The sequence below is a fragment of the Malania oleifera genome, chromosome 2, assembly GCF_029873635.1.
Source record: "Malania oleifera isolate guangnan ecotype guangnan chromosome 2, ASM2987363v1, whole genome shotgun sequence".
NCBI lineage: Eukaryota > Viridiplantae > Streptophyta > Magnoliopsida > Santalales > Ximeniaceae > Malania > Malania oleifera.
The window spans coordinates 4,824,428-4,850,570 of record NC_080418.1 but is presented as its reverse complement, the minus strand read 5'-3'; the positions used below and the strand labels follow the sequence as shown (position 1 = coordinate 4,850,570).

At 38.0% G+C, this 26,143-nt stretch overlaps 1 protein-coding gene across 1 annotated transcript; it reads left to right on the top strand.

Moving 5' to 3' along the window:
* LOC131147877 (6-phosphofructo-2-kinase/fructose-2,6-bisphosphatase) lies at nucleotides 1–24,807 on the top strand. The gene is made up of 24 exons (XM_058097508.1): nucleotides 1–131; nucleotides 214–481; nucleotides 744–807; nucleotides 908–1,203; nucleotides 1,582–1,800; nucleotides 2,370–2,579; nucleotides 2,672–2,767; nucleotides 2,939–3,037; nucleotides 3,135–3,164; nucleotides 3,853–3,906; nucleotides 10,624–10,677; nucleotides 10,754–10,831; nucleotides 11,611–11,702; nucleotides 11,790–11,847; nucleotides 11,941–12,015; nucleotides 12,161–12,208; nucleotides 13,057–13,154; nucleotides 14,898–14,973; nucleotides 20,640–20,702; nucleotides 20,843–20,934; nucleotides 21,166–21,234; nucleotides 21,368–21,431; nucleotides 21,541–21,606; nucleotides 24,563–24,807. Exons 2-24 carry the CDS (start codon nucleotides 311–313, stop codon nucleotides 24,638–24,640), a joined length of 2,250 nt encoding a protein of 749 aa, XP_057953491.1. The 5' UTR covers nucleotides 1–131; nucleotides 214–310; the 3' UTR covers nucleotides 24,641–24,807.
* The last annotated feature ends 1,336 nt before the right edge of the window (nucleotides 24,808–26,143 follow it).

Sequence of the window (26,143 nt, the reverse complement as noted above, 5' to 3'; positions counted from 1 at the left end):
GTCTCTTGCTTCAATATTCCTTATCGGCAACTCGCATTCTCCCAGAGGCACCAGTCTCTCTCTCTCTCTCTCTCGCTCTCTCTCGTGTTAATCCACAAGGAATTAACGGAAAAGATAATTCGCAGAAACAGGTCTCTCGCTCTCTCTCTCTCTCTCTCTCTCTCGCTCTCTCGTGTTTATCCAAAAGGAATTAACGGAAAAGATAATTCGCAGAAACAGGTATATATATTTATATATTCCAGTGGCTATGGTTCGAGGGCAGTGAAGAGGAAACCTAGCAGGTGTTTGAGTGTTTGAGGGGGGAGCAAGAATGGGGACGGGGCCGTCGAAGAATCCGGACAGCAGCTCTCACGGCGGCGACGAGGGGGGAGGGCAGCTCTACATGTCCCTAAAGATGGAGAACTACAAGCGCAAGGGCGACCTCATCCCTCACGTCTACGGCTCCGTTCCTCTCGTTGGCTCTTGGGATTCATCTAAAGCTGTAATCTCACTCCCTAAAACTCGCGCAGTGAGTGTTTGGGAGTGTAAAGTTCGAGCCTTGGATTTGAAATTGTGCGGAATTTGATAATAAAAGAAGAAAATTAGATGAAATTTTGTACAATTTCAAATCCGGAATTTGAATTTCTTGCTCCTAAACTCATCGTCGCTGTTTTAGGTTCAATTACTGCTTTTTATTTGCGTCTTATTTCGTGCGTCTGTGTTCTGATTTATTATTGATAAATCATTAATCGTTTCGTCATCAGCTGTCGATGGAACGCGAATCAGCCTCAATGTGGGAGTTGAGTTTCGTAGTTCCTCCCAATCATGGTAAGATTTTGAATTTCATGTTGTTTGTTTTTCACTCGATATTTCTCTCTCAGGCGTTTGTTTCTTTTCTAGTTTATTTTGAATTATTGTTTCTGTGTAGAAACTCTGGATTTCAAGTTCCTTTTAAAGCCCAAGCACAGTAATGCGCCGTGCATTGTGGAGGAGGGTCCGAACCGACTCCTCACAAGGGGAACTTTGCAAGGGGATGCAAGGCTGGCTCTGTTCAGGCTAAATGCCGATGAGGTTCTTGAGTACAGAGTGTGCATTAAGGCCGATAGGGTTTCACCCTTTGATCTTGCAGCTAGTTGGAGAGCTTATCAGGAGAACCTCCAGCCGTCGACCGTTCGTGGAATCCCTGATGTCAGTATAAATGCTGTGCCAGAAACGGGCTATGAAGTATGAACAATGAGTCCTTGAGAATTTTGTTTTAACTGAACCGTTCAACACTCGGCAAGAGCTTTCCATTGGATCCTTGTACTTTAAAAAAAAAGTTTATTCAATCATGAAATTTGTGTACTCATAAAAGAGGAAAAATCAATGAGTGACAAGAATTTTTATCCCCCACCGTTGAATTTTTATAATCGTACTTAAGAGGCCTTATTTAATTTTCTAAGTTTGATGAACTGATTGTACTTTTACTATTCTTTTTTCTCTGGGCAGCAGTTACTTTGTTGTAATAGTCAACATATGTAACAATGACATGCCAATAGGTGGCTGTCAATTAATGATGGCTTAGTATGACTTGATTTAAGATTCCTTTCATTTTCTTTGCAGAATGGTTCTTCAGCAAGTTTGGAGCTTGATCTTGAGCATTATGTTGTCCCAGCTCCTGTAACTTCTGCAAACTCGGGTATGATTTATGCTGCTAATATGACAGAAACTCCAAGGTCATTGACTCGTTCTGGAGTTTTCTCCAACGCTGATGGCTCAGGCAGTGCCCCACATTCCCATAAGGATGGTGTTGTTTCTATTGATCGAACTGCAGCAATAAAGGTTTATATTGGCACCTAACTTGCAAATTTAAAATTTAGATTTTAATTTGGGCCTTGAATAAATTATGAAGTGTATCAGAGATAAGATATTTTATTGAACAAATTGAAGTTTGATCAATTTAGCTTTTGTTGTATTTACTTGTGAAAAATAATTTTTGAACTATATTTATGTCTATATAAGACCGTAATTGCCAGTTTTTTTCAGTTTAAAGCACCCACTTTTCAGGACCAGTTCAATACAAGGCGCTCGTAAATTTCAAATTAGATACAAACTCATTTTTATGTTAAACCAAAAGTGAGTGTATGGTCATAGTCACATTGAGAATCGACAATAGCCTGTTGGCATAAGAAAGTAACATGGGGAGGAAGCAAGTTATGCCTTTTATATTTAGATTGGACATGATTTTTTTGGGCAGACTTTTGAGACTTAGTTTGTAGTCTTTATCTTATTTATTACTTGTGATTGCAATTGTTATTGTGCAGATGCGTTCCTCCCCCCTCTCTCTCTTTAGCTATAGTTATAGATTATAGAATTATAGATTTTATCCCTTATGCTGTTTGTCTATGTAGGATATGGAGATTGCATTGCCAGATTTGTCCAGGGTTTACTCAGGAACTGGCATGATTGAATCAAAGTCCGTGGGCACATTTTCACCTTTGCAAAAGCAAGATAGTCATAAGGGACTCTTTGTTGATAGGGGTGTGGGTTCCCCTAGGCTAGTTAAATCTTCTAGTACCTCCACCTTTGCTAATGATCTCAAATTGGGTTCTGAAACCAAGGTTGGTTTGAATATTATTCTTCCCCAAAGATCATTGTGCAATTAAACTATTATGCTGGTTTATTACTCTTTTTTTTTGTTTTGGCTGCATAGAATGTTATGCCAGCGGCTGCTGGAGCTGTTGCAGCTGCAGCTGTAGCTGACCAGATGCTTGGACCAAAAGAGGATAGACATTTGGCAATTGTCCTGGTAATTTTTTGCATGATTGGTTAATTTTAGCTGTTTAGTACTTTTTCCTGCGATTGCTGAAATAGGGTTGGAATTCTAATGGCAATTTTGAAGACCTTTAAAATGGCTGGAGTGTGCGTGTGTGTGTAGTCTTTGAGAACAAATGACTTCACAAAGTTGCTTGTACTTCAGGTTGGTTTGCCAGCTCGAGGCAAGACTTTTACCGCAGCTAAACTTACAAGATATCTTCGTTGGTTGGGTCATAATACCAAACATTTTAATGTTGGGAAGGTGATATACAGAATTACATAATTTTCTTCATGCTTGTATGAACTCTATCATTAACATGACAGAGATTGATTTCAATCATTCTTTTTGGGGGTAACAGTATCGGCGCCTCAAGCATGGAACTAATCAGGTATGCTTAAACTGTCTGAAGTTGATTTTTTATCATAGGCAGCTTCATTGACTGCAGAAAGGGTTTAGACTTTGGAGAGCATCTGTTGAGTGGCTTAATATCTGCCTGAGACTATTAAGCATGACTGATTTCTTTACTTTATTAATTTATTCTCTGAAAGAGCTCATAAGTATTTTATTTTGCTTTTTGTACTCTTTTATTTTGAGGACTTCTTATCCTCCTCCTTGTACTTCCTTCCTTCTCAATGAAATTTCTTCATATTGGCATCACACGACTTTGGGGAGGAAAAAAAAAAAAAAATTCACATGGTGGCATGACAGTAAAGGAATGGCTTGTTAGAGATTTAGGAGATATGCTGTTCTAAGAATTTTATCATATAGTTGATGGTTGTCCAGAAATAAATGGATCTAGAAAGACCTTCCACATTGCATTACCTTTGAAGTGTTACCATTGTGCTTACCTGTATGAGATAATAAGATGGGGGAAATTGTTTTGATTGCATCTATAGCTAAAAGTGTAATTTTTGTATCTTTCTTATTGCATTGTTCTGGTATACTTGTTATTACAGGATTCAGTTTTCTTTTTTGGAATCTGGATTTTCCTCAGGATCAGCAAATACATGAGTTTTTTTTTTTTGTTTAAAAATATGTTCTTGATGACTGGATCAGTCCCACATTTCTTGATGCAGACTGCTGATTTTTTTCGAGATGACAATCCAGAAGGTGTGGAGGCACGCAATGAGGTGAATTTCCTCAGAAAATGTTTTTATTTTTTGAGTACATTGTATTATATGGGCTTGTTCTAGAAACATCTGGGTTTCATTTGTCACTGTTATGTGTTGGAACGTGAACCATATTTAAGTGAATATTAATTTAATTGGATTATAAGATATTTGGTTTCTTTAATGTTGCATTAACATCTCTAGACAAACTAATCCCTGATAATGTTATAAGATGGGAATCTACAGCCTGTATTACATTCTTGGTTGTGTTGAAAATATAGTCGGTTTTAAAATCTTTGTGGAGTTGGTTAGAATTTAAATGGTTGCCCAAATATTGTATAGCACCCTCTTATTCAAACAAATGGATAAACACACACAAACACAAACACCCGCACACACAAAAGATGCATTTGCATGCATCGTGATTGGCCTAATATTCAACTCAAATTGGGGTGCCTCACATGGCAATACATCTAATAAAAAATTTTATGATTAGTAAGAGTAACTTGAGCCACAAAACCAATTGAAGAAATTAAGTGTCCACATGGCAAGCTTTAATTTGACTAGATGTCAAATAATTTTCTTCTAGAATTTGGATTGACTCCTGATATATGGTTGTTTAATGGGAAATATGTAAAAAGAACAAAAAAAGTGACTATATGGGGTTCTTATTGTATGAAGTGCACTGGCATTCATAGTTCCATTTTGTGTTTCTCCAAGTCCACTTGTTTGTAGTGGTTTTTGTGGATAACATGTATTGGATGATTTTCCATTTTATTGAGTTCACTGAAATTTAAAAGTTTTGACTGGGCGCGTAGCCTTAGAATCTACTTGTTGAGATACGGATCGAATAATGAATATGCACAGTGGAATAAATAACAAGTAAATGTAAATAACACACAACCAGAACAAGATCAACATGAAGATTTACGTGGCTCGGTAAAGCCTATATCCACGAAAGCAATGACATACAAATTTCACTATAGAAATCAAAATGTACACAATACACTTCTCAAATGATCACTTATACTCAAAATATGCCCAGATGACATATATAGAGGTTCCTCTGAGGTTTCCCAATGTTTGTCCAACCACTCAACGTTTAAAAATTTAAATTTCTGAAGAAACTGCTGTAGTCCAGGTGCCTCTCGTCGACGAACACAGGGCTTCGTTGACGAGACCAAAGAGAACCTTCGTCGACGAATACAAGGCTTTCGTCGACGATGCCAGAAGTCTGAAATTTCTTGCTCTCAATAGTTATTCGTCGACAAACTTCAGAGCCTTTGTTGACGAACCTTTGCCGTCCCCTTGTCGACGATTACATGACCTTCGTCGACGAGGTGTGCTGTGCCGCCCTCTTCATGTTTTTCCTTCTTCTTTCTTTACTTATCAAAACAGAAGTATAAGAGCCACAAATAACAATCTCCACCTTGGCGATTATACACCCCTTAGGAGAGTCCCGAAAAACATGATCTGCTCCACCTTGAACTTGAAAACGCTAGGTTTGGGCTTGTCACTCTTTTATCACTTGGAGACATGGAGTAAGTTCAAGCAATGCTTGAACTTTTCAGAAGTAACTGATTTTGTCAGAATATCTGTTGCATTTTCAGATGTGTGAACTTTCTCTAATACAAGTTCACCCGAAGCAATCAATTTCTGAACCCTGTGGAACCTCACATCAATGTGCTTGGTCCTAGCATGGTATATCTGATTCTTCACCAAGTAAATGACACTCTGACTATCACAATGCAGCATCACACCATCTTCCCATAACCCCAGCTCTCTGACTAAACTAGTAAGCCATAAGGCTTCCTTTGTAGTTTCGGAAATTGTCATATATTTCGCCTTAGTCGTGGACAATGCTATCAGAGACTGTATCATGGATCTCCAACATACCGATCCTCCTACAAGGGTAAACACATATCCCGTTGTAGACCTTCGGTCATCCATATCTCCAGCATAATCTGCATCGACAAACCCCATAATTGAAGGACAACCCTGTTGCTTGCCAAACATGATGCCATATCCCGATGTACCCCGCAAGTGTCTGAGTATCCATTTTACAGCTTCTCAATGCTGCCTTCCTGGATTAGAGAGGAACTTTCTTACCACGCTCACTAAATGAGCTAAATATGGTCTCGTACACACCATGACACACATTAAACTTCCCACAGCACTAGCATAGGGGACTTTTGACATGTCCCGAATTTCCTCATCCGAATTTGGGCAATCTGTAGTAGACTAGTTGAAATGATTCGCTAGAGGTGTACACACCGGTCTTGCATCAGTCATGCTAAATCTTTCCAACACCTTCTGTACATAACCGTCCTAAGATAGCCATAATCTCCCTGCAGTCCTGTCTCGGCGAATCTCCATCTCAAGTATTTTCTTGGCTGAACCAAGATCCTTCATGTCAAATTCCTTATACAACATGTCCTTTAATTGATTCACCTCAGTTAAATCTTTTGCAGCTATCAACATATCATCGACATACAATAACAAGAAAATAAGTGAACCATCATCAAGTTTATTCACATATATGCAGCAGTCATACTCACAACGTTTGTAGCCAATTTTTATCATATAAGAATCAAACCATTTATACCATTGCCTTGGAGATTGTTTCAGCCCATAAAGAAATTTCTTCAACCTGCAAACAAAATTTTTTTTCCCTGTTCAATGAATCCCGCAGGTTGAACCATGTAGATTTGTTCTTCCAAGTCACCGTGAAGAAACGCCGTCTTCACATCCATTTGTTCCAAATGAAGATCATAATGAGTTACTAACCCCAACACAACTCTGATAGAAGTATGTCGAACCACTAGAGAAAAGATTTCATCATAATCTATCCCCTTTTTCTGTGAGTATCCTTTTGCCACCAACCGTGTCTTGAATTTCTCACCTTCCTTTTCTAATATTGCCTCTTTCCTGTACACCCATTTGCACCCAATCGGTCTCTTCCCATTTGGAAGCTCCGCCAACTTCCAAGTTTGATTTTTACGTAGTGACTCCATTTCCTCAATCATTGCTCCCATCCATCTATCTTTCTCCTGACCGTGCATTACCTCTTGAAATGTAGTTGGATCGTTGCAACTAGTAAGAAAAGCATAAGACACTAACTCTTCAAACCCATACTTTGGTGGAGGCCGAATAGTGCGTCTGGATCTTCTTAACGGAATATCGTCAACTTGCTGGCTTTCCAAGCTAGAGCTCCCTGCAACCACGAGACCATGATCATTGTCGTTACCCTGAGCTTCTAACTTTACCTGCACGATATGTTCATCACTGCTCCAGCTTTCTGGCTCCTGTTTCTGTTCATCATATTCTTGAGTACGCTTCACCATAGCCTTCTCATCAAAGACTACATCCCTATTGATCACTACCTTGTTTGCCACTGGGTCCCATAGCTTGTACCCCTTTACACCTATTGGATACCCAAAAAAAATGTAACGACGAGACTTCGGGTCAAGCTTAGACTTTTCCTCACTAGGCACGTGGACATAGGTTGGACACCTGAATACTTTTAATTCGGAATAGTCTACTGCATTTCCCATCCAAACCTTTTTCGCCACTTTACCCGCTAGTGATGTCCTTGGTGATCGGTTTATCAGAAAACAAGTCATACTAACTGCCTCGGCCCAGAAGTTCTTCGGTAGCCCTGCATTCAATCTAAGACACCGAACCCTATCAGCAAGAGTCCGATTCATCCGTTCTGCCACACCACTTTGTTGAGGTGTCCGGCGAACTGTAAAATGTCTCTTGATGCTCTACTCCACACAAAACTCCATAAACCGAGAATCAGCGTACTCGGTCTCATTATCTGACTTTAAACATTTGATTCTCCTCCGCATTTGCTTCTCTACTTCAGCCTTCCAAATCTTAAACTTGGCGAACGTACTTGATTTGTGATGCATGAAGTAAACCCAGACCTTCCGTGAGTAAGCATCAATGAAACTCACATAATACGCATGTCCACCCTTTGATGCAACTCTAACTGGGCCCCAAACATTTGAATGCACATAGTCAAGAATTCCTTTCGTCTTGTGAGTAGCTGATTTGAACTTTGCCCTGTTTTGTTTTCCCATATCCTTCAAAATTCCAGCTGACATGATTTCAAGCCCTTCAAGAGTTTCCTCTTGTGTAGTTCTTTCGTGCCATGTTCCCCCATATGCCCAAGTCGCATATGCCACAAGATGGTCTTATCTGATTCAACATCCACAGTTGCAACTCCACCTACAATGGTAGTTCCCTGCAACGTGTAAATATTCTCATCTAGTTTCTGCCCTTTCATTACATTCAGATTACCTTTCCGTACAGTTAAGACTTCACTTTTGGACTTGTAATTGAAGCCATTACAATCCAAAGTGCCAAGAGATATCAAACTCTTTCTCAACTCAGGTATATGTCTTACATTACACAATGTTCTTACAATACCATCAAATATTTTTATTTTTACATTTCCTATGCCAACGATCTTGTAAGAAGAATCATTACCCATAAGAACTAATCTAGAATTCACTAACCTGTAAGTGTTGAACCACTCCTTGTTCGGAGTCATGTGATAAGAGCATGCCGAGTCAAGTATCCAAGAGTTCATTAGATTATCCGACTCCGCTGAAACTAATAGAACATCACCATCCGCTGAATCTTCTTCTTGAACAGTATTCACAGATTTTGAAATCCTCTTGTACTTTTCAGCATTTCCCTTCTTCCAATCCGGACACTCCGGTTTTACATGCCCCTTTTTACCGCATTTATAACACCGGATTTCCTTCTTCTTTTTAGATTGATTTCGGGATTTCTGATTAGACCCATTTTTAAACTTTCCTTTGCCTTGCTCATTGCTACCTTTTACCACAAATCCTTCTCTTTCATCACATATCTTCAACCTTTGATGAAAATTTAATAAGACACTTGTTACCTTTTCCAGATCAAGAGTTTCTTTTCCCCACGTAAGAGTGGTCACAAGATTTTCGTAGGTATGAGTCGAGGGCAAAGAATTTAACAACAGCGAAGCCTTATCATCCTCGTCAAACTTCCCATCAACGCTCATTAAATCACTTATAATTTGATCAAAGGCATTAATGTATTGATCCAGACTTGATCCTTCAACCATCTTAAGCCAATATAAATGCTGCTTAAGAAAAAGTTTGTTATTGAGGGATTTAGACATGTATCGACTTTCTAACTTTCGTCAAATAGCCGTTGGAGAATCCTCCTCCATCACCCAATAGAGAACTTCGTCGGCCAAACACAAGCGTATTGTAGATGCTGCATTTGCTTTCAAATCTACCCTTGTTGTCTCATCCATTCCTTTCGGTTGAGTATCAAGCAAAGCCTTAGCCATTCCTTGTTGCACAAGAATGTCTTTCACTCTTCTCTACCATAAACCGAAGTTTCTGGTTCCATCGAATTTGATTACGTCAAATCTTGCAGAAGACGATCCTGATGCCATAATAACAATCGTTCTAATACCAATTTGTTGAGATACGGATCAAATAATGAAGATGCACAGTGGAATAAATAACAAGTAAATCTAAATAACACACAACCAGAACAAGATCAACACGAAGATTTACGTGGTTCGGCAAAGCCTACATCCACGGAAGCAATGACACACAAATTTCACTATGGAAATCAAAATGTACATAATACACTTCTCAAATGATCACTCTCATACTCAAAATATGCCTAGATGACATATATAGAGGTTCCTTGGAGGTTTCGCCCCATTTGCCCAACCACCCAATGTTTAAAAATTCAAATTTCTAAAAAAATTGCCGCAGTTGAGGTGCCGCACCAAACTGGCGGAGGACATAAACAACCCCATAACTCCCTCCTAATAAATTTTGGTTTAGCCTTTGTGCAGAATTGAACCTAAGACCTCCTATCATCAGGAAGCCTTGCAATTCACCCATTTCCACTTAAGCTGACGGGACAATATTCTATAATATGAATGTGGATGATGATTGTACAAGTGTAGTTTGTAAAATGTGCAATTGATAATTGTGCAGAAATGATGTCATATTTCATTTTAAATTAAAATTATCACAATATTTGTCATTTAAAAGGAAAAGCATGCCTATATATTAATTAATTAATGTATCCTTGCTTTGTCATATTCTTTGTTTTTTTGAAATTGCCATAGCCTTTTGTCAGTATTGTGTTGTATCCATGTCTTGTGTCAAGATGGGTGCTTCCTAGGTCCACATGGCAAGATTTAATATGACCTAATAATTTCTAAATTTTCTGGGAATTTGGATTGATAACCGACATAAGGTTGTTTAATAGGAAATATGTAAAAAGTACGAAAAAGGTGATTCTATGATTATGAGGTTTCTTATTATACTAAGTGCATTTGTTGTTCCAAGCTCCATTTTGTATGTGTTGTCCACCAAGTTCACTTGTTTGTAGTAGTTTTTGTGGATGATGTGTATTGGTTGATTTTTTCCATTTTAATGGTTCACTGATATTTAAAAGTTCTGATTGATGCTGTGTGTGTTATTTATTGGTTGATGTGTTTTGGTAGTCACTGAGGTTGTTGAATACCTTTTATTTGCTCTAGTTCCTGTTTGCTTATAGCATTCCATAGTGGTCATTCCCCCTTGAAGACAGGCCAATCTCTATTGAAAAAAAGTTCTAAATTTCATTTTTCTGGGATGACTAGTTTGCATTTTATATTGACACCATATTAACCTTTTTCTTTTTACATAGTTTTAATATATCATGTGCTACTAGGTAGCAGCCCTGGCAATGGATGATATGATATCCTGGATGCAAGAAGGTGGACAGGTAAGTTCTTTTATGTCATATGTTGTGGCACTTCTACCTAATCCTTTTGTTTTCAGCAACTCGGATTGCATTGCAGGTTGGAATATTTGATGCCACAAATAGTACCAGGAAACGAAGGAATATGCTTATGAAAATGGCTGAAGGAAAATGCAAGGTAATTTGATCATAGCAGACAGCTAAGAATTTTCCAAGTATAAAAACTTATGTGTGTGCTACTTGGGTTCAAAGCGATGTGTTATTTTTCATTTTCCTTACTGAAATATTGTATTATAGAAAAACAGACACTGATAAAGGCATAACGATCATATTATTAATTTACTCTACAATGAAAAAAAATTCTGTCTATGCTTCTTAAATTACACTTTAGGGGTGGATTGCCACATTTACGTGGGTAATTTAGATATTGGTCTATATTTACATAGGAATGGTGAGGCTCACTGTATTTTAGTCTATATTTGTTCATTTTCAGTTTAGCATTCTCTTGTGCACTTCACCTATATGTATGCTTGTATAGTCTTTTCAAGCTGGAATACCTTTTTCAAATATCTAAAATTCAGTTCAAGATATATCCCGTTATATTTTTTAAGTGTACTTTATCTTAAAAAGTAGATTATGATTTTTAAAGTATAATTCCGCTCTTACACAGGATTCTGGCACAAGTTTAGTTTTAGATATTAATATGTGCAATTCTAACAGGGTTGAGCAACAATTATTTATTTATTTTTCTACTTTTGAGCTGGTTAAGTAATTATTTCATGATTTTTATTGAATTTTTCCATCAAATTTTATTGGAAGAATGTTGATTGAGGTTGAGATGTCCTGTGTAGGGGTCCAAGTATGATTGGTATTGTGATACTTGGGTTGAAACTTCTTAGATCTTGTATAGAACTCTTTTTGCCTTATCTGATGCAAGACTATTGTTTTTCATTGCAGATTATATTTTTGGAAACCCTATGCAATGATGAGCGCATTATTGAAAGAAATATACGCCTTAAAATTCAACAGAGCCCAGACTATGCAGAAGAGTATGGAGCTATTTTTATTTTTTTTAGTCCATTGCATTCTTGCCTTGATGGGCGTTTGCATATTTACCAACTGCTGTTGTTTTGCAGGCCAGATTTTGAAGCTGGATTAAAAGACTTTAAAAATCGATTAACCAATTATGAAAAAGTAGGTTGTAAAATTAATTTTGATGCCCTGTCTCAATGATTTATTATTGCTTAGTTTATTTTAAAGGTAAAACAACTATGTGTCTGTTACCAGGTCTATGAGCCGGTAGAAGAAGGATCTTATATCAAAATGATTGACATGGTCAGTGGACATGGCGGACAAATACAAGTAAGTAATTTTAGTTGATGTGCCTTTTTTGAATTCGGAATAAAATATTCCATGTACCAAAAAAAAAAATGCATGCCTATCAGTGTACATTGACTGGAATTGCAGTGATAATAATACTTGCTGGGAATTTTTCTTGTTGGTTCAGGTGAATAACATCAGTGGCTATCTTCCTGGACGAATTGTGTTTTTCTTGGTATGTCACCCCACCACTGTAGAATCAATGAGGCTTGGATGACTGACGACGCATTTTTTCTTTTCCTCTATAGGGTGCAAATTTTTTAATCATGCAATATAGTAAATACACTTAGTGATCTTAGGCTTGATAGAACTTGGAAAGATATTGCATTAAATAATATTAATTATAATTAGCTTGGCCAGAGGGTATGGTATAAAGAAAGGCTCACAAAAAAATTAGAGACTAATCTTTAACATGAAGCACCCATGATTAGATCTTGTTTTCAGAAAAATAGGATGTATCCTCATCACTGAACACACTAGTATTGGGTTCATGTATTTTTGGGATTCTGGATCATTAAAAAATGTGAAAGGACTTTTGTCTTGTGAATGCTTTCTTGGGGGAACATATTACATGAATATGTCTCTGTGATCTGTGCACAGGCTAGATCTTAGATGCGGTAGAGCTATCCACTGTATAGTGCTGGTTCTATGATATCTTTCATGCCAATTTAGATTAAATGAAAAATTGAACATGGAGAAGCTTTTAGACGCATCTGGAATCAAATCTCTACAAATGGTATCTAATTTTAGGGAAAATATATGTATTAATACTTGTTTTGATGGGTGTGAAAAGGGCTGTTCTGTGAATGATACAGATGAAAAATCTTCATGGCAAATGTTCTCATGTTTTTATCAAGCTAAATCTTGTGGCTTCTGGTTTTGCACCCACTTTTCATCCTTAAACCAAGATGCCATTTCAAGTGGTCAGGGCATCCTTCTGTTGGCGCTGTCATACCGCTGCCACTATATTGTTTTTATAAGAGTTGTTAGTTTTATGCTGTAACTTGGAGCATGAACTTCCAGGTGAACACACATCTCACACCCCGCCCAATATTACTTACTAGGCATGGGGAGAGTCGCGACAATGTTAGGGGCAGAATTGGTGGTGACACTGTTTTAAGGTATATATTTTCTCTATGTTCTTTATATTGCACTGATATTGCTGCTGGTTTTGTGATATTTTGAAGTTCTACGAGTGTTATGTTTTGATTGCTTATTTTTCCTAGAAATTGCAATATTATCTCTTGGAATTTATGTATTCTTTCTTGGATGATGTTGAACCAATGACAGTGTGTGTCCTTCCACCAACATCCATGCTTGCTGATATATTTATCTGTTAGTATCTGAAGTTATGATTTTGTGAAGTCCTATATAAATCAGGAAACACATTAATATGTGATCCAGGGCTTAAGAGAACAGGCAAGAAAGAGATTGAACCTATCTTTAACAGTGGACTAGGTTAAAATGGAGCCATGCTTGTTGTAGAACCACCAATGGAGAGCTTTAGATGTTTATATTGTAGCGAGGATTTTTATTTTAGTTTGGGAAAAATTCTTGATCGTTTAGAAGTTCAGTTAATCTAGGGTTATTTTGTGTATTTTAAGTACTTTGGGGTTATTATGTAATTTCTTGTTTTACTTGGGATTATTTTGTAATTTTGTTTAGTTGTAATGTTAGTTCTAGATGTCTAACAGTATAAGCACTTCCTTTGTAATGTATGGAATGGTTAATCAGATTTGAATTCAGATTTTTTGGATTTTTTCCCCCCTTTTTCATACAGGTTCTCCCTCGCTCGTCCTTCTTCCTCGTGTCTATTCTCTGTTCTCCATCTCAGTTCTCTTCTCTATTCTGTTCTTCTCTAACTCTCTTCTCTGTCTTCTAATTTCTGTCCTAATCTACTGCTGCATCTCTTTTCTTCTCCTCTGTTTTTTCTTCTTCTCTTCTTCTTTACTTCTCTCCTTCTTTACTTCTCTCTTTCTCTCGCCTTTTTTCTCTCTGATTTTGTATATCTGTCCTACATCACTTATGCTTTGAGAGCTTCTGAAAAACAATGATGTTCCTAAAATTGAAAGTGAAATGCATGTGCAGATTGTAAAAACAAAGGCATAGGATACTTGAGTGTGATGATCAGGTGGCTTACATAGTGATCAATAAGTCCATAAACAGTGAGCACAATTTAGGTACACAAGAAATTAAACGATCTGTAACATAAATAAATTAACTTCGTGGAAAATTGTACACTGTTTTAGACCTTGTACATGGCTGAACAAGATTTTACCTTAATAGGATGGATTTCTTTAAATCAAGTTGAATGGAGAGAAAGGATCAATGTAGCCGAACCATATAGTTGATGTGAAACTTAGTATTTGTTATTTGTTATCATCGTTGTTTGCGCTGTTCCAGCATTGATTGCCATGCTGATGACTCACAAATGATTTGTCAAACTTAAGAAGTGCCACCATAACCAATGGCGCACATTGGCTAATTAAACATGGGTACAAAATGAAAACTTGTATTTGACATAGCCTCTGTAGATTGGGAGCATGGATTTCAGGCCTTGGATTTGGATTTGTGTGGATATGGACAAAACAATGTATAGAATTGTATTGAGTTTGCTTTTTCTTTTTCTTTTTTTTTCAAATTCACACAAATCCAAATCCAAGGCTCGAAATCTATGCTCCCACACACTACCTCAAGAAAATCCTAATTCATATTCCTGCTATCCATTTTTAATCTATTTTTAGCAATTTATTAGAAAAACCTGTTTATTGAATCTCTTCATCTATCTGTTTGATGCATTCTAATTTCTATGTGGAGCTCAGTTCTTCATAGTGTTGGTATAATAATGTGACTTGGTTCAACAGTGATGCTGGTGATCTTTATGCAAAGAAACTTTCTAACTTTGTGGAAAAGCGACTAAAACCTGAACGAGCTGCTTCTGTAAGCTTCTAAACTCCTGATAAGGTTGACTTATTTTGTTATTTTGTTTTTAATATGTAGAGAGATAAATTTTTTAAGTAAGAAGAATAAAGATAATTATAACCTAGGAGAGGACAAGAAATTCTCAAAAAAAGAAAGGGCCAAAGAAAGAAGGGAAAAAATAAAGAAAAAAAGAACTAACAGATCTAATTAAGAAAACCCCCTTTTAAACCTCTGCCATTATAACTCACCGAACATTGCAAGTTTGCGAATTACGGCTGGCCTTTCTTCACCTTCCTTATGTCATCATCCAGACGAATTCCATTTCATCTAGGTTTAGACATTCATAACCCAAACTTACCCAATAGTTGTTGGGCTTCTGCATCCTTTCCATTAATTTCCTTCATAGGAATATGCAAAATCCTGTCTGAACATTGCTGTTCTTTACCCAATCCATCTTCCTCATAAATAGGAATACCTTTCGTCTCTCCATCAGAGATGGGGCATATACAATAGATCCCCAAGTGCATCAGATGACTTGTACACACATACTATTCCTGAAATTCTTCCAATAACAAACAGTTATCACATGCAAAATCACTGGCTACATCATTTTGATCCTCTGACACATCTCTCCAAAATTTTTTTCTCCTTATCCTTTTAGTTGAGTCACTTTTTTGACTGTTGACATCTACTTGCACTATTGCCTGCCAAGAGTAGACCTTACTACCCCTAGCCTTTGACAAGTATTTCTCTCATCAGTACACTGATTCCCAACAACTCCAAGCTTAGTGTCACTGACCCCTAAGTTAAACTCAATTAACGGGTTGCGTGGCACTCGCCAAGGTTCTCCCTCGACAGAGTCAGCCAATAACTACACGTTCAATCTGACTGTCATGAACACTCAAGAGGTTTTTGGAAACCATTCAGAGTCATGAATTATTAGTTCCAACAATAATGAATTCATGAAGACAAACGACCTTCATACTCAATGATATGTGGAACTAGTTGTTATATTCAATCAACAAGACAACCACACCAGCTATCATCTGAATAATTCGACATTCAGTATAAAAATCTCTGGCGAGGACAAGTGAAGACATCTCTTCTCCCCATTTAACCGAGGTCACATTGTCAAGCCCTAGCATTCTCCCGCACTCACTGTATTGACGTCCTTGTCGATGTATTTGTAAGAAGACCTCCCACTCTTGTTGTTGATGACCTTTGTCATCGAATACATGTCTACGAGGTTATAATCTACATATCTAGTCTCTACTCTATATGACTCCTCCACGGTATGAGAGAAATACAACCACTGACTTATAAAGAACTGAAAAAGGATGCGACTCATCCACTGTGCGAAGTAACTACAATAACTAACTGGTAAAGAACTGAAAAAGTTATCCAACTCATCCACTGTGCAAGGTAACTACAACAACTGGCTGGTAAAGGACTGAAAAGGATACGACTCTTCTACTATGTAAGATAACTGATGGGTAAGGATCTGAAAAAGGATACGACTCATCAATTGTGTGAGATAACTACGACTATTGATTGGTAAAGAGCTGAAAAGATATACGACTCATCCATTCCAGTTGGTTGTCTTTTGGGTATTGAAATCTTCTGAATTTCGCATCATACCTTCGTTCAAGTCATCAGAGGCTTCCAAATCTCTATATTAAGTTGGTCAGAGCATGTAGTGTTCACCCTGCCTACCCTTTTCGCGCTTTGGCGTGTCACCCTGCCTACTTCCCTAGGTACTTGGCGTGAACCATTATCCTTTCCCTGCCATACTAACCAAAGCATGCCTCGTTCACCTTGCCAACCCTTTAGCGCATGGTGTGACACCCTACATACTTCCCTGGGTGCTTGGCGTGTACCATTACCCTTTCTCTGCCATGTTGACTTACCAGAGCGTGCAACATTCACCTGGCCAACCCCTTTAACACCTGGCATGACACCTTGCCTACTTTCTTGGGCGCTTGGCAGGAACCATTACCATCTCTCTGTAGTCCTACTGGAAGTCCTTTGCTCACTGATCCATTAAATTGTCATGGATTCTTTCAATTCTCGGCATGCACAAAGATAACCCATGATCTCAATTAAATCCCGTAGGGAGGCCTCAAGCTCTATTGGCACAACCCCGTGGGATTCTGGATTGCATTCGACCTCGATGTCTTTCAGCTTATTCAAGGCTTTCGACAGCTTAATATTCTCTAACAGACCTCAAGCTCTATTGGTCTGTTTCTCGTAGAAAGGCCTCAAGCTCTATTGGCTCTACCCTTTGGGATCATGGATGGTATCACATCGGCGATGTGATTCAACCTATTCACAGTGATAACTCAATACTCTTCGGCAGACCTCAAGCTCTATTGGTCTGCTTCCTGTAAGGAGGCCTCAAGCTCTATTGGCACTACCCCTTGGGATGATGGATGGCATCACTTCCCCGATGTGTTTCCAACTGCTCAATCCTCATCTCGAATGACTCGAGATCTGTTTATCTTTCTCCTTCATGAGATGGGAGCGATGGCATCATGCCCTCAATGCATTTTAGCCTATTCTCACGGCTTTCAACTACTCCATACCAGGGATTTTTATACATGGAGTGACTTACTCAAGTTCCACAATTCTATTTTCAAAATCAATTTTGTCTTTGGCGGCCTCAAAATCTATTGGCACGCCTTTATCTTGAGTCATCCCTTGCCTTACATGCCTTTGCATTGTTCTGTTCTACAAAAAATTTAAATTCTCAATTTACAACTCATAGTGTTCGGGCTCACGCACACCGTGCTCTGATACCAACTATCACGGACCCCAAGTTAATTAACGGGTCGCGCCGTGGCACTCGTCGAGGCTCTCCCTTGACAGAGTTGGCCAATAACTACACGTTCAATCCGACTATCATGAACACTCAAGAGGTTTTCGAAAGTCATTCAGAGTCATGAAATATCAATTCCAACAATAATGAATTCATGAAGGCGAGAGACCTTCATACTCAATGATACATGGAACTAGTTGTTATATTCAATCAACAAGACAACCACACCAGCCATCATCCGAATAATCCGACATCCAGTATAAAAATCCCTGGCGAGGACAAGTGAAGACATCTTTCCTTCCCATTTAACCGAGGTCACACTGTCAAGCCCTAACACTTAGCCTGAACATCATCCCCACGAATTTCCTGAGCTTTTGTACCCCTACCCCCATCAGTAGATATTGAAGGATGCTTGTTGGCTAGTCTCTGATCATGGTCCCATTTCTCACCCCCTGAGGAAGTAGTGACAGCAGCTAAGTTTCTTATAATTAGATTTACATGAGCTACTCCTGAATTTTCTCGACCCTGCCTATTGAAACCCCTGGATCAATTGCCTCTTGCTTGTGAAGATGTACTCAACTGCTCCATTTGCAGAAGGACCTCTTTTGGAAAATTTGATTTGCTATTTGGCTGCAAAGACTGAGGGACCACCTTTTCATCTGCAATTTTTGAATTAGTGGCTTACTCATACCTTGTGCCTGATTTAACGGCTTACTCATATCTCAGGCCCGCCCATTAAACATATCTGATTCTTTTTGAAAGCCTAAAACGTGGCCTGGATCTCTTAAGCCCATCCAGTTGGTCCTTTTAAGTTAGAATTTTATGCACAGCCCAAGTTCAGAATCACCCGTATACCTGACTATCTTTTAGTCACCAGGCCCTGTATGGCCCATCACTGGTTGCCAATGGCCCACCCATGCTTGTGGCCGCTCAGCCTCTCTCCTCCCTTCTTCCTTGCAAACCAGCTAATTCTAAATTCTCTGGGGCCACCATCTCCTCCTTTCTACGCATTGATGCGGCCAAACATGTGCTAATCTTCGTTGTTGGCTTGGGAAGCTAATCCATAGAAGAAGCTATTTTTCTGCCTCATGAAGGTCAAAACAACAACTAATCAGCTTTTCTCAAATTATTTGACCCCATCAAAACATCCTTCCAACACATTTCCTTTAATCCTGTGATGGCCGACCCCTGCTGCACTAAAAAATCATAATCCATCCATTAAAATTCTCTAATTAAGCCCTTGGAAAACTCCTAGAAAGAAAATCAAGTAACCCTTACCTCTAGAAATTGAACTCACTTCAAGGAAATTTCCTGCTTGAGTTGGTCTAATCACCACCAGATCCTCGAATCGACCAAACTTTTTCCTGCAATGAAGCTACTCAAACAAATTGGAATCGAGGTCACACTCTGAACAACCCACTGAATAGCCAACAGTGGCAATTTCACTCGCCAATTCTGAATCTGATTCTTCTTGCAAATAATTACAAATGACTCCCGCCCAAGTTTCTCTAGCCTCAAATAAAAAGATTCGCCTTCAATCTGGACTTGCTTCCATGGAGGATTTCTTTCCGCCGACACGAAATGTCATCTCTTGATGAGAGATTAATCAAGTATTTTTTCTTTATCATAGGCTTAAAAGCCCAGTGAAATGAGAGAGAGAGAGAGAGAGAGAGAGAGACTGCGAGAGCTAGAGAGAATTTCCCTGTGTGGGAAGGTTTGACACTGTGACCTCAGTGCTTACTGCTGGTTTTGCCTCAGCCTGTGAGAAGCTCCCTATTCCTCGGGTGTAATTTTGGTGTGTCCTATTTTGCTTCATTTTTTATGGAAATGTGTTGCTTGATTTTTTTTTAATGGAAATGTATTTCTATTAAAATTGCAGAGAAATATTTCTTATCTTATCTTAATAGAGTCTAGCAATTTTTAAATTAAGGTTGATCAAGGTGTGTTAGCTTGTCTCTGGAAAATCACGTCTCAAAATAAAAAATAAAATAAAAGAGGCCTGTTTCTCCATTTTGTGTAAGTTCAGAATTGTAATAAGCAAATCTGTAGTTTTGTGCATTTCTGCTGCAAGCATGACTGAAGGAGGATTCCAACATATTTTGTTGTATTTTTTTCCAAACGTCAAACAGTCACAGTTCAAAAGATTTCAGACTTCTATGATAAGAGAGCTGAGCGCATTGTAAGATTATGCACCTCTTATTAGTTATTAATGGTTGTACTAGAGTCTAGGACTTCTAATGAACTTAACTAGGTGCTACATCATCTACATTATTCTTTTGACTTTCTGAGGTTGTTTTATTGTTCTAGTGGTGGAAAAAGCACTCCATGGGCACCAAGGGAGTGCAAGTGTGCATACAATAGAGCAGAAATTGCAAGGAAATAGAAATGGAATGTACAAAATGATTTACAACCCATTGATGAAATGCTACTCATTAAACCAAAAAAACTTTTTATTTTGGACCCATTTATAAGATGGCATGTTGTTATTCGTTTTGCAGTTGACAAATTTAGTAATATGAACTCCTGTCAGTTGGCATTCGGATGTTCTTTCTTGTTTTTGTGCAGAAGTTGTTACTCTTTGTTCAGAGCAAGAGAACTATATTCCAAAATGATAACTAAATGGTAACACAAATGTTCAGGTTTAAGGTTGGCCCTTCCATGTAGTATGCTTTGTTTTTTTTTTTTCCTCCACCAAATAAATAATATACTGCAATAGCCCTATTACCATTTGAATTTGTACAAATTTAACCATCAAGTGATTAAGTTTGATGCTGTGAACTCCTTTACAGACTAAATGCATATGGAAGTAACATTTAAACAATCAATGTAATTTTGCCAATGACCAAGTCTTTGATATTGCTGTGTCTAGATATGGACTAGCACACTGCAGAGATCGATACTGACAGCCAGTCCGATTGTTGTATTTCCCAAGGTCTGTGTGTTCTTGACAATGTTAACTTCTTTTTTCCCTTATTCTATGTTATGTACTTCGGTTTCGGTGGTTTGACTGATGGACATAATAATCTGTTGGTAACTAAATCATGATTTTTGTTGTTCTATTAATTTCTGTAGATCCAATGGCGTGCACTTGATGAGATTAATGCAGGTGTGTGTGATGGAATGACTTATGAAGAGATAAAGAAGAATATGCCCGAGGAGTACGAGTATGTTGCAATTTTTATTTATTTATTTTTTTCTGAAAATATTTCATGTTGCAGTTTTTATTGCTTTGGGTGCATGTTTGAGGATATCATAGTATTTTCATTTTCATTTTACAACTGAAATCTGGTAGGGGAGTTATGTTAGATGCCTTATCAACAGTGTAGTTAGACTCTGCTCTTTTTATTAAATTAACATAAGTAAATTAAGTATGTCATATCCTTTTGCAAGTGCAGATCACGTAAGAAGGACAAGCTGAGGTATCGATATCCTCGTGGAGAATCTTACCTGGATGTCATCCAAAGGTTAAAATGTTTCAAATAATAATTTTTTTTAAGATTCTCTCCATGTGTGTGCGTGCGCATGTGTAAATGTGCATGCATCTACATATTTTTGTCAATTTTTTTATGAGAGAGTGAACTTTTGACATCAATGCAGGCTAGAGCCTGTAATCATTGAGCTTGAGCGGCAGAGAGCACCAGTTGTAGTGATATCACATCAGGTTATACATATTGCTAAAATCATCACTTTTTTTTCAATCAAAAAATAAATAATCTGTATTGTGCAAAGACTTGACAACCATTATTTTGTTTATTCTTTCATTCTTGTAGGCGGTATTGAGGGCATTGTATGCTTATTTTGCTGACAGGCCTTTGAATGAAATTCCGCACATTGAGGTAATTCGTCATCGATCAAGTAGCACAATTTGATTTTATTTGGTATGAAGGCAAGCAAAGTTCATCATTTACCTTTTTGTATGTCTCTATTATGCAACGTGTATGGACCTTCAGATAGAGGAGAAACGTTATTGCTTGCTGCTAAGATAGATTTATAACACTGATCTAACACCCATAGAATAGCCATTTGGTGTCGGATTCCTACAACCATCCCAATTATTCATGGTAAGCGTACATAATTCCAGTGGGCCTTCTAATGGTCCTCTCCTCCTCTGACATGTGATGAAGAATACAATAAGTATGCAGGAGTAAGAAGAGCAATAGAAAATAAAAATAAAATAAAACTATGCAAAAAAGTAAAGCATCAATAATTAAAAGTGCATATAAATTACAAACAAGCAGCAAAATAATGAACATAATCCATATCGTCCAAGTATGCCGAGGCCCCCTCTAGTTTCTCAACTGAAGATCCCACCTCTTTGAGGTTCTACCATTCCTCTCCCACCATAGGGTCCACATGATGCCATGGGGAGCTCCATTCCAAACATTTCCTTTCCTACCCCTTCTCTTCCCTTGCCAAACATTTAGCTCATTGTTAAACCTGCTTGTACCCCTCTAATTTCTAACAAGCCATAAGCCAACTCCTACATTGATGTGCTAACTGAACAATGAAAATGTAGTTAGTTGATAGATTCTTCCCTGCCCTCCCTAGCTCCCTCTTGAATAGCACCCGTTCATTAAGGTCTGGAGGTAGTTTTTAATTATCAATTGTGAAAATCTGTTGCCAAAAAGCTTATTACAAGAAGAAAGAGATTCCTTGGGGTGGTTAGTTTTTATCCATGAAATCCTCAAAGGGAAATCCTCCTGTGAAGAATGGAGTAGTTAAAAGAAACCTCAAACTGCCTATATTTTGTGTGCTTCCTAACTCCACTAACATTTCTAAACAAGCCCAGCCACCCCCACCCCCCCCCTTTTTTTTTTTTTAAAACTCTAAGTTGTTAACAAACAAAGCCTTCAAATAGAGGAAACAAATTTGGGAATATCGTGGCAAGGAAGAAGTTGCTTAGCTGCTCATCTTTCTGGAAAGTAATTTTGTTACCAACTTGCTACTCCCAATGCCAAATCTGAAGTGTTCAAGGCAGCTATCCCACCTGTTACTGATAAACTTCCAAAGGAAATGACCATTTGTATTGGCTGATATCCATCGCATCATAGATGGGCACCCCCACAATTGATTCAATAACCTTTCCTTGGAGTTTGTCCTTTTTTGTCTTAAACCCGCCAAAGCCATTTAGCTAGAAGAGTCCTATTGAAGTTGCAAAAGATCTAATGCCCAAACCATCTTTTTTTTGGTCGGGAGAATAACCTCACCTACCTTAGAAGGTGATCTTTTGACTTTTCTCCTCCACTACCTACAATTAGTTCTTTTGAATGAATTCCAGGTTCTTAACCAGGGAAACTGGAATAGAAAACAAAAACAGGATGTTTTCTTCTAGTTTTTATTTTCCCCCCAGTTTGGTTGGGTGATTCAGGGCTTGGACATGTGTTCTCTTGATGAGTGTTGCTCCTCTTACTCAAGATCTCTTCTAACAATGCACCAGTTCTTTCCTGGAGTGTATATTGATTAAGACTGAATATTCTTGGAAGGTTTTTGCAGTGTCAATATCTTGAGCTTCTTGGATGATTCAAATTCAAGTCAAACAAATTGCATCTCCCTCAGATCTTCATATTAAATGCTTCAAGCATTTTTTTAAAAATAAATACTTAAGCCCTGTGTTTAGGAAAGATTTTGGATTCAGATTTGTGTGGATTTGGACAAAATGTATTATAAAAAATTATATTGAATTTTGTCCAAATTCAATGCTTGAAATTCATGTTCCCAAATGCAGCATAAGTTGTCTTCAAGGAATCTTCTTGTTTGATCAATGAAGAAAATTTCTCAAAATGAATTAGATGAGATCAATTCAATATTCGATCTCATTAGTAATAGTATGGAGAGTATCTTCTAGAGCTTCTGCCAGAGTCGATGCAGACTGTTCTGGGTGGACTCATGTCTTCAATCTGTAGGCAATATGGTTCTTTTGAATTGTCTATAGCAACAACAGATTAGACTCTCATTCATTTTGAACAGACTATTAGTTAACTCAAGTTCATTTGGGTTGACTCATGACTTCTTCCCTTTTTCAATTCCAAGTGCACATGAATCGGATCATATCTATTTAGGTTGGCTTATTGTACATGTTAGATGACATTATAATTATCATCAAGATCAATTCAAGAGTAAACATCCACAAATAAAAAATGCAACAAGTTTCACTGAGAAACCAATGGAGAAGCTTGAAATGAAGCTGCCTTTCACTGCTTTTTCAACTGTCCTACGCAGTACATCCATAACATGTATAAGCAACAAAAAAATAGTAGTCGCCTTGCCTTAAGCCTAAGTTAAAGAGGAATTTCACTGAGAACACCAATGGAAAAGCTTGGAATGAAGCCACCTTTAACTGCTTTTTCAATTGTCCTACATAACATATTCATAACAAGGATAAACCATCCTACATAACATCTTCGTAACACGGATAAGCAACAAAGAGATAGGAGTTGCCTCGCCTTAAACCTTTAAAAGTTGGAAAAAAGCCATGTAGGGAGCCATTGGTAAGCTTAGAAAATACCCAGGAAATGCAAGTGAGAATCCAATTTGTCCAATCTTCCCTTGAGCACATTATGTTTAGGAGGAAAAACAGAAAATTACAATTGGCATGGTCAGCCTATTCAGTCTCTAATTTACGCATAATGTTCAAGCCTTCAGTTTTATTGCATGCCGGTTTAAAAATTAAATCTTATTGCTGGGGACAATGCTGTGATACCTCTGCTTACAGAACTTTAGGTTTTGGTGTTTTGACATGTTTATTCGGCATACAGAAGTTGCTTTGTGATACAGCTGTTTTACAATTTTCAGGTACCACTGCATACAATAATAGAGATACAAATGGGAGTCACCGGTGTTCAAGAAAAGCGATACAAACTCATGGATTGAATTTTGTTGCAAGGATTCTTTTATTCTAATCTGGGGACTCATAATGCTGAGTCAATCCTATCAATTTTTTTATTTATTTGTCAACAAGGTGTAAGATTAGCCAAACGTCGCACTGTATTTGCAATAATAATTCAATGATTTAGTCATGAGGGGCAAATCTTAATTCTTACCTTTGCCTAACTTTGTATTAGCACCAACATATAGGTGTAACTTCTATATCGCAATTAGTACCTCGTATAATTCAACATTGTAGTTATTAATATTTTAACAAGCTGAGCACTCAGATCATGACCATAACCTACCAGCAGAACAAGATTCGGAGAGATGCAGTTCCTGTTGACTGCAAACTGCACCTAAGGACTTATTTTCCCTCGTTTAACCATTGAGATTGGTCGGATCTGCGCTATGTCATGGAGTTGAGGATCGGAGAGCCAGGTAAGAACAATGCTTTCTTGAGTATATGGAAATTATAATGCTCCCAGGAGCTTTGTTTCTTCTTCTTCTTCTTCTTCTTCTTCTTCTTCCACCATTACCTGTCCAAGGTGGGTGGGATGGTTTTCCATCCTCGTATAGTTTTAAAGTTGAAAAAAGGTCCTACCCTAGTAATACTCGCCCTTGCAAATACTCAAGGTGGGTGGGTGTGCGTGTCAATTTTTTCAAACGGTTGAAAAAATAATCAGGTGGTAGAGTCGGTCAAGAAATTTATTATTATTATTTTTAGCTATTATTGTTGAGATAATTAGTGTCATTATTAAGAAGGTGGTGTTCTTTGTGGATAGTTTTCATTGTGATCTGGTCCATGAGTTTAATTTATATTAAAGGCATTTGTTAGCTGGTCCAGCATGAATCAGGAGTAATTAATGAAACAGAGTAGGTGGAAATGGAAATGACCCTCCAATCTTGGGACACAAAACAAAAATGGTCAAGGCAGCCTCGTGATTTTTAAACTATTTTTAGAAAATTACAAATGAAATTTCCTTAGAGAAGGGTCAGGGTTCACGGGACTTGCCCACACATCAAAGTGGGAACACTTTGCCCAAAACATGCAGCAAAAAGTGGGAACCAGCAAGTACATTATATGTGGGCAAGTAGAAGTAGTAGTAGTAGAATGAGTAGTAGTCCAACGCAGCTGTAGGGTCAAACCCAGAAAAGGCCAGTCATTCACATGCCTTCTCTGAACTGAATAATTCCGTAGACGACAACTGGTAGGGTACCCTACCTGCGCTCCCCTCCCCTCTTCTTCTTCTTCTTCTTCTTCTGTCCACTAACCTACAAAAAAATACCCAGTATTTTAAGAGGCACAAACACGCAAAAAGAGAACCTAAAAATGTGTAGTTTATGTGACCCGCACTGAATACTGGCCCTGCTCTGCCTCTACTCTTTTGCTAATCTTGGGATCCCGTCCCATCATCACTCACCCAACCCTCCCTCACGTTTAGTTTTAACTGTACCACACATAATGCTGCTAGCTAGCTGCCGTCGCCTTCACGAGACCTCCATTTC

What these genes read in the sequence shown, in the direction of transcription:
- LOC131147877 (XM_058097508.1), top strand. Translation starts at nt 311, where the DNA reads ATGGGGACGGGGCCGTCGAAGAATCCGGACAGCAGCTCTCACGGCGGC. An exon ending in CGTAGTTCCTCCCAATCATG is followed by an intron (nt 808 to 907) that starts GTAAGATTTTGA and finishes GTTTCTGTGTAG; the next exon opens with AAACTCTGGATTTCAAGTTC. An exon ending in TCAAGCATGGAACTAATCAG is followed by an intron (nt 3,165 to 3,852) that starts GTATGCTTAAAC and finishes TTCTTGATGCAG; the next exon opens with ACTGCTGATTTTTTTCGAGA.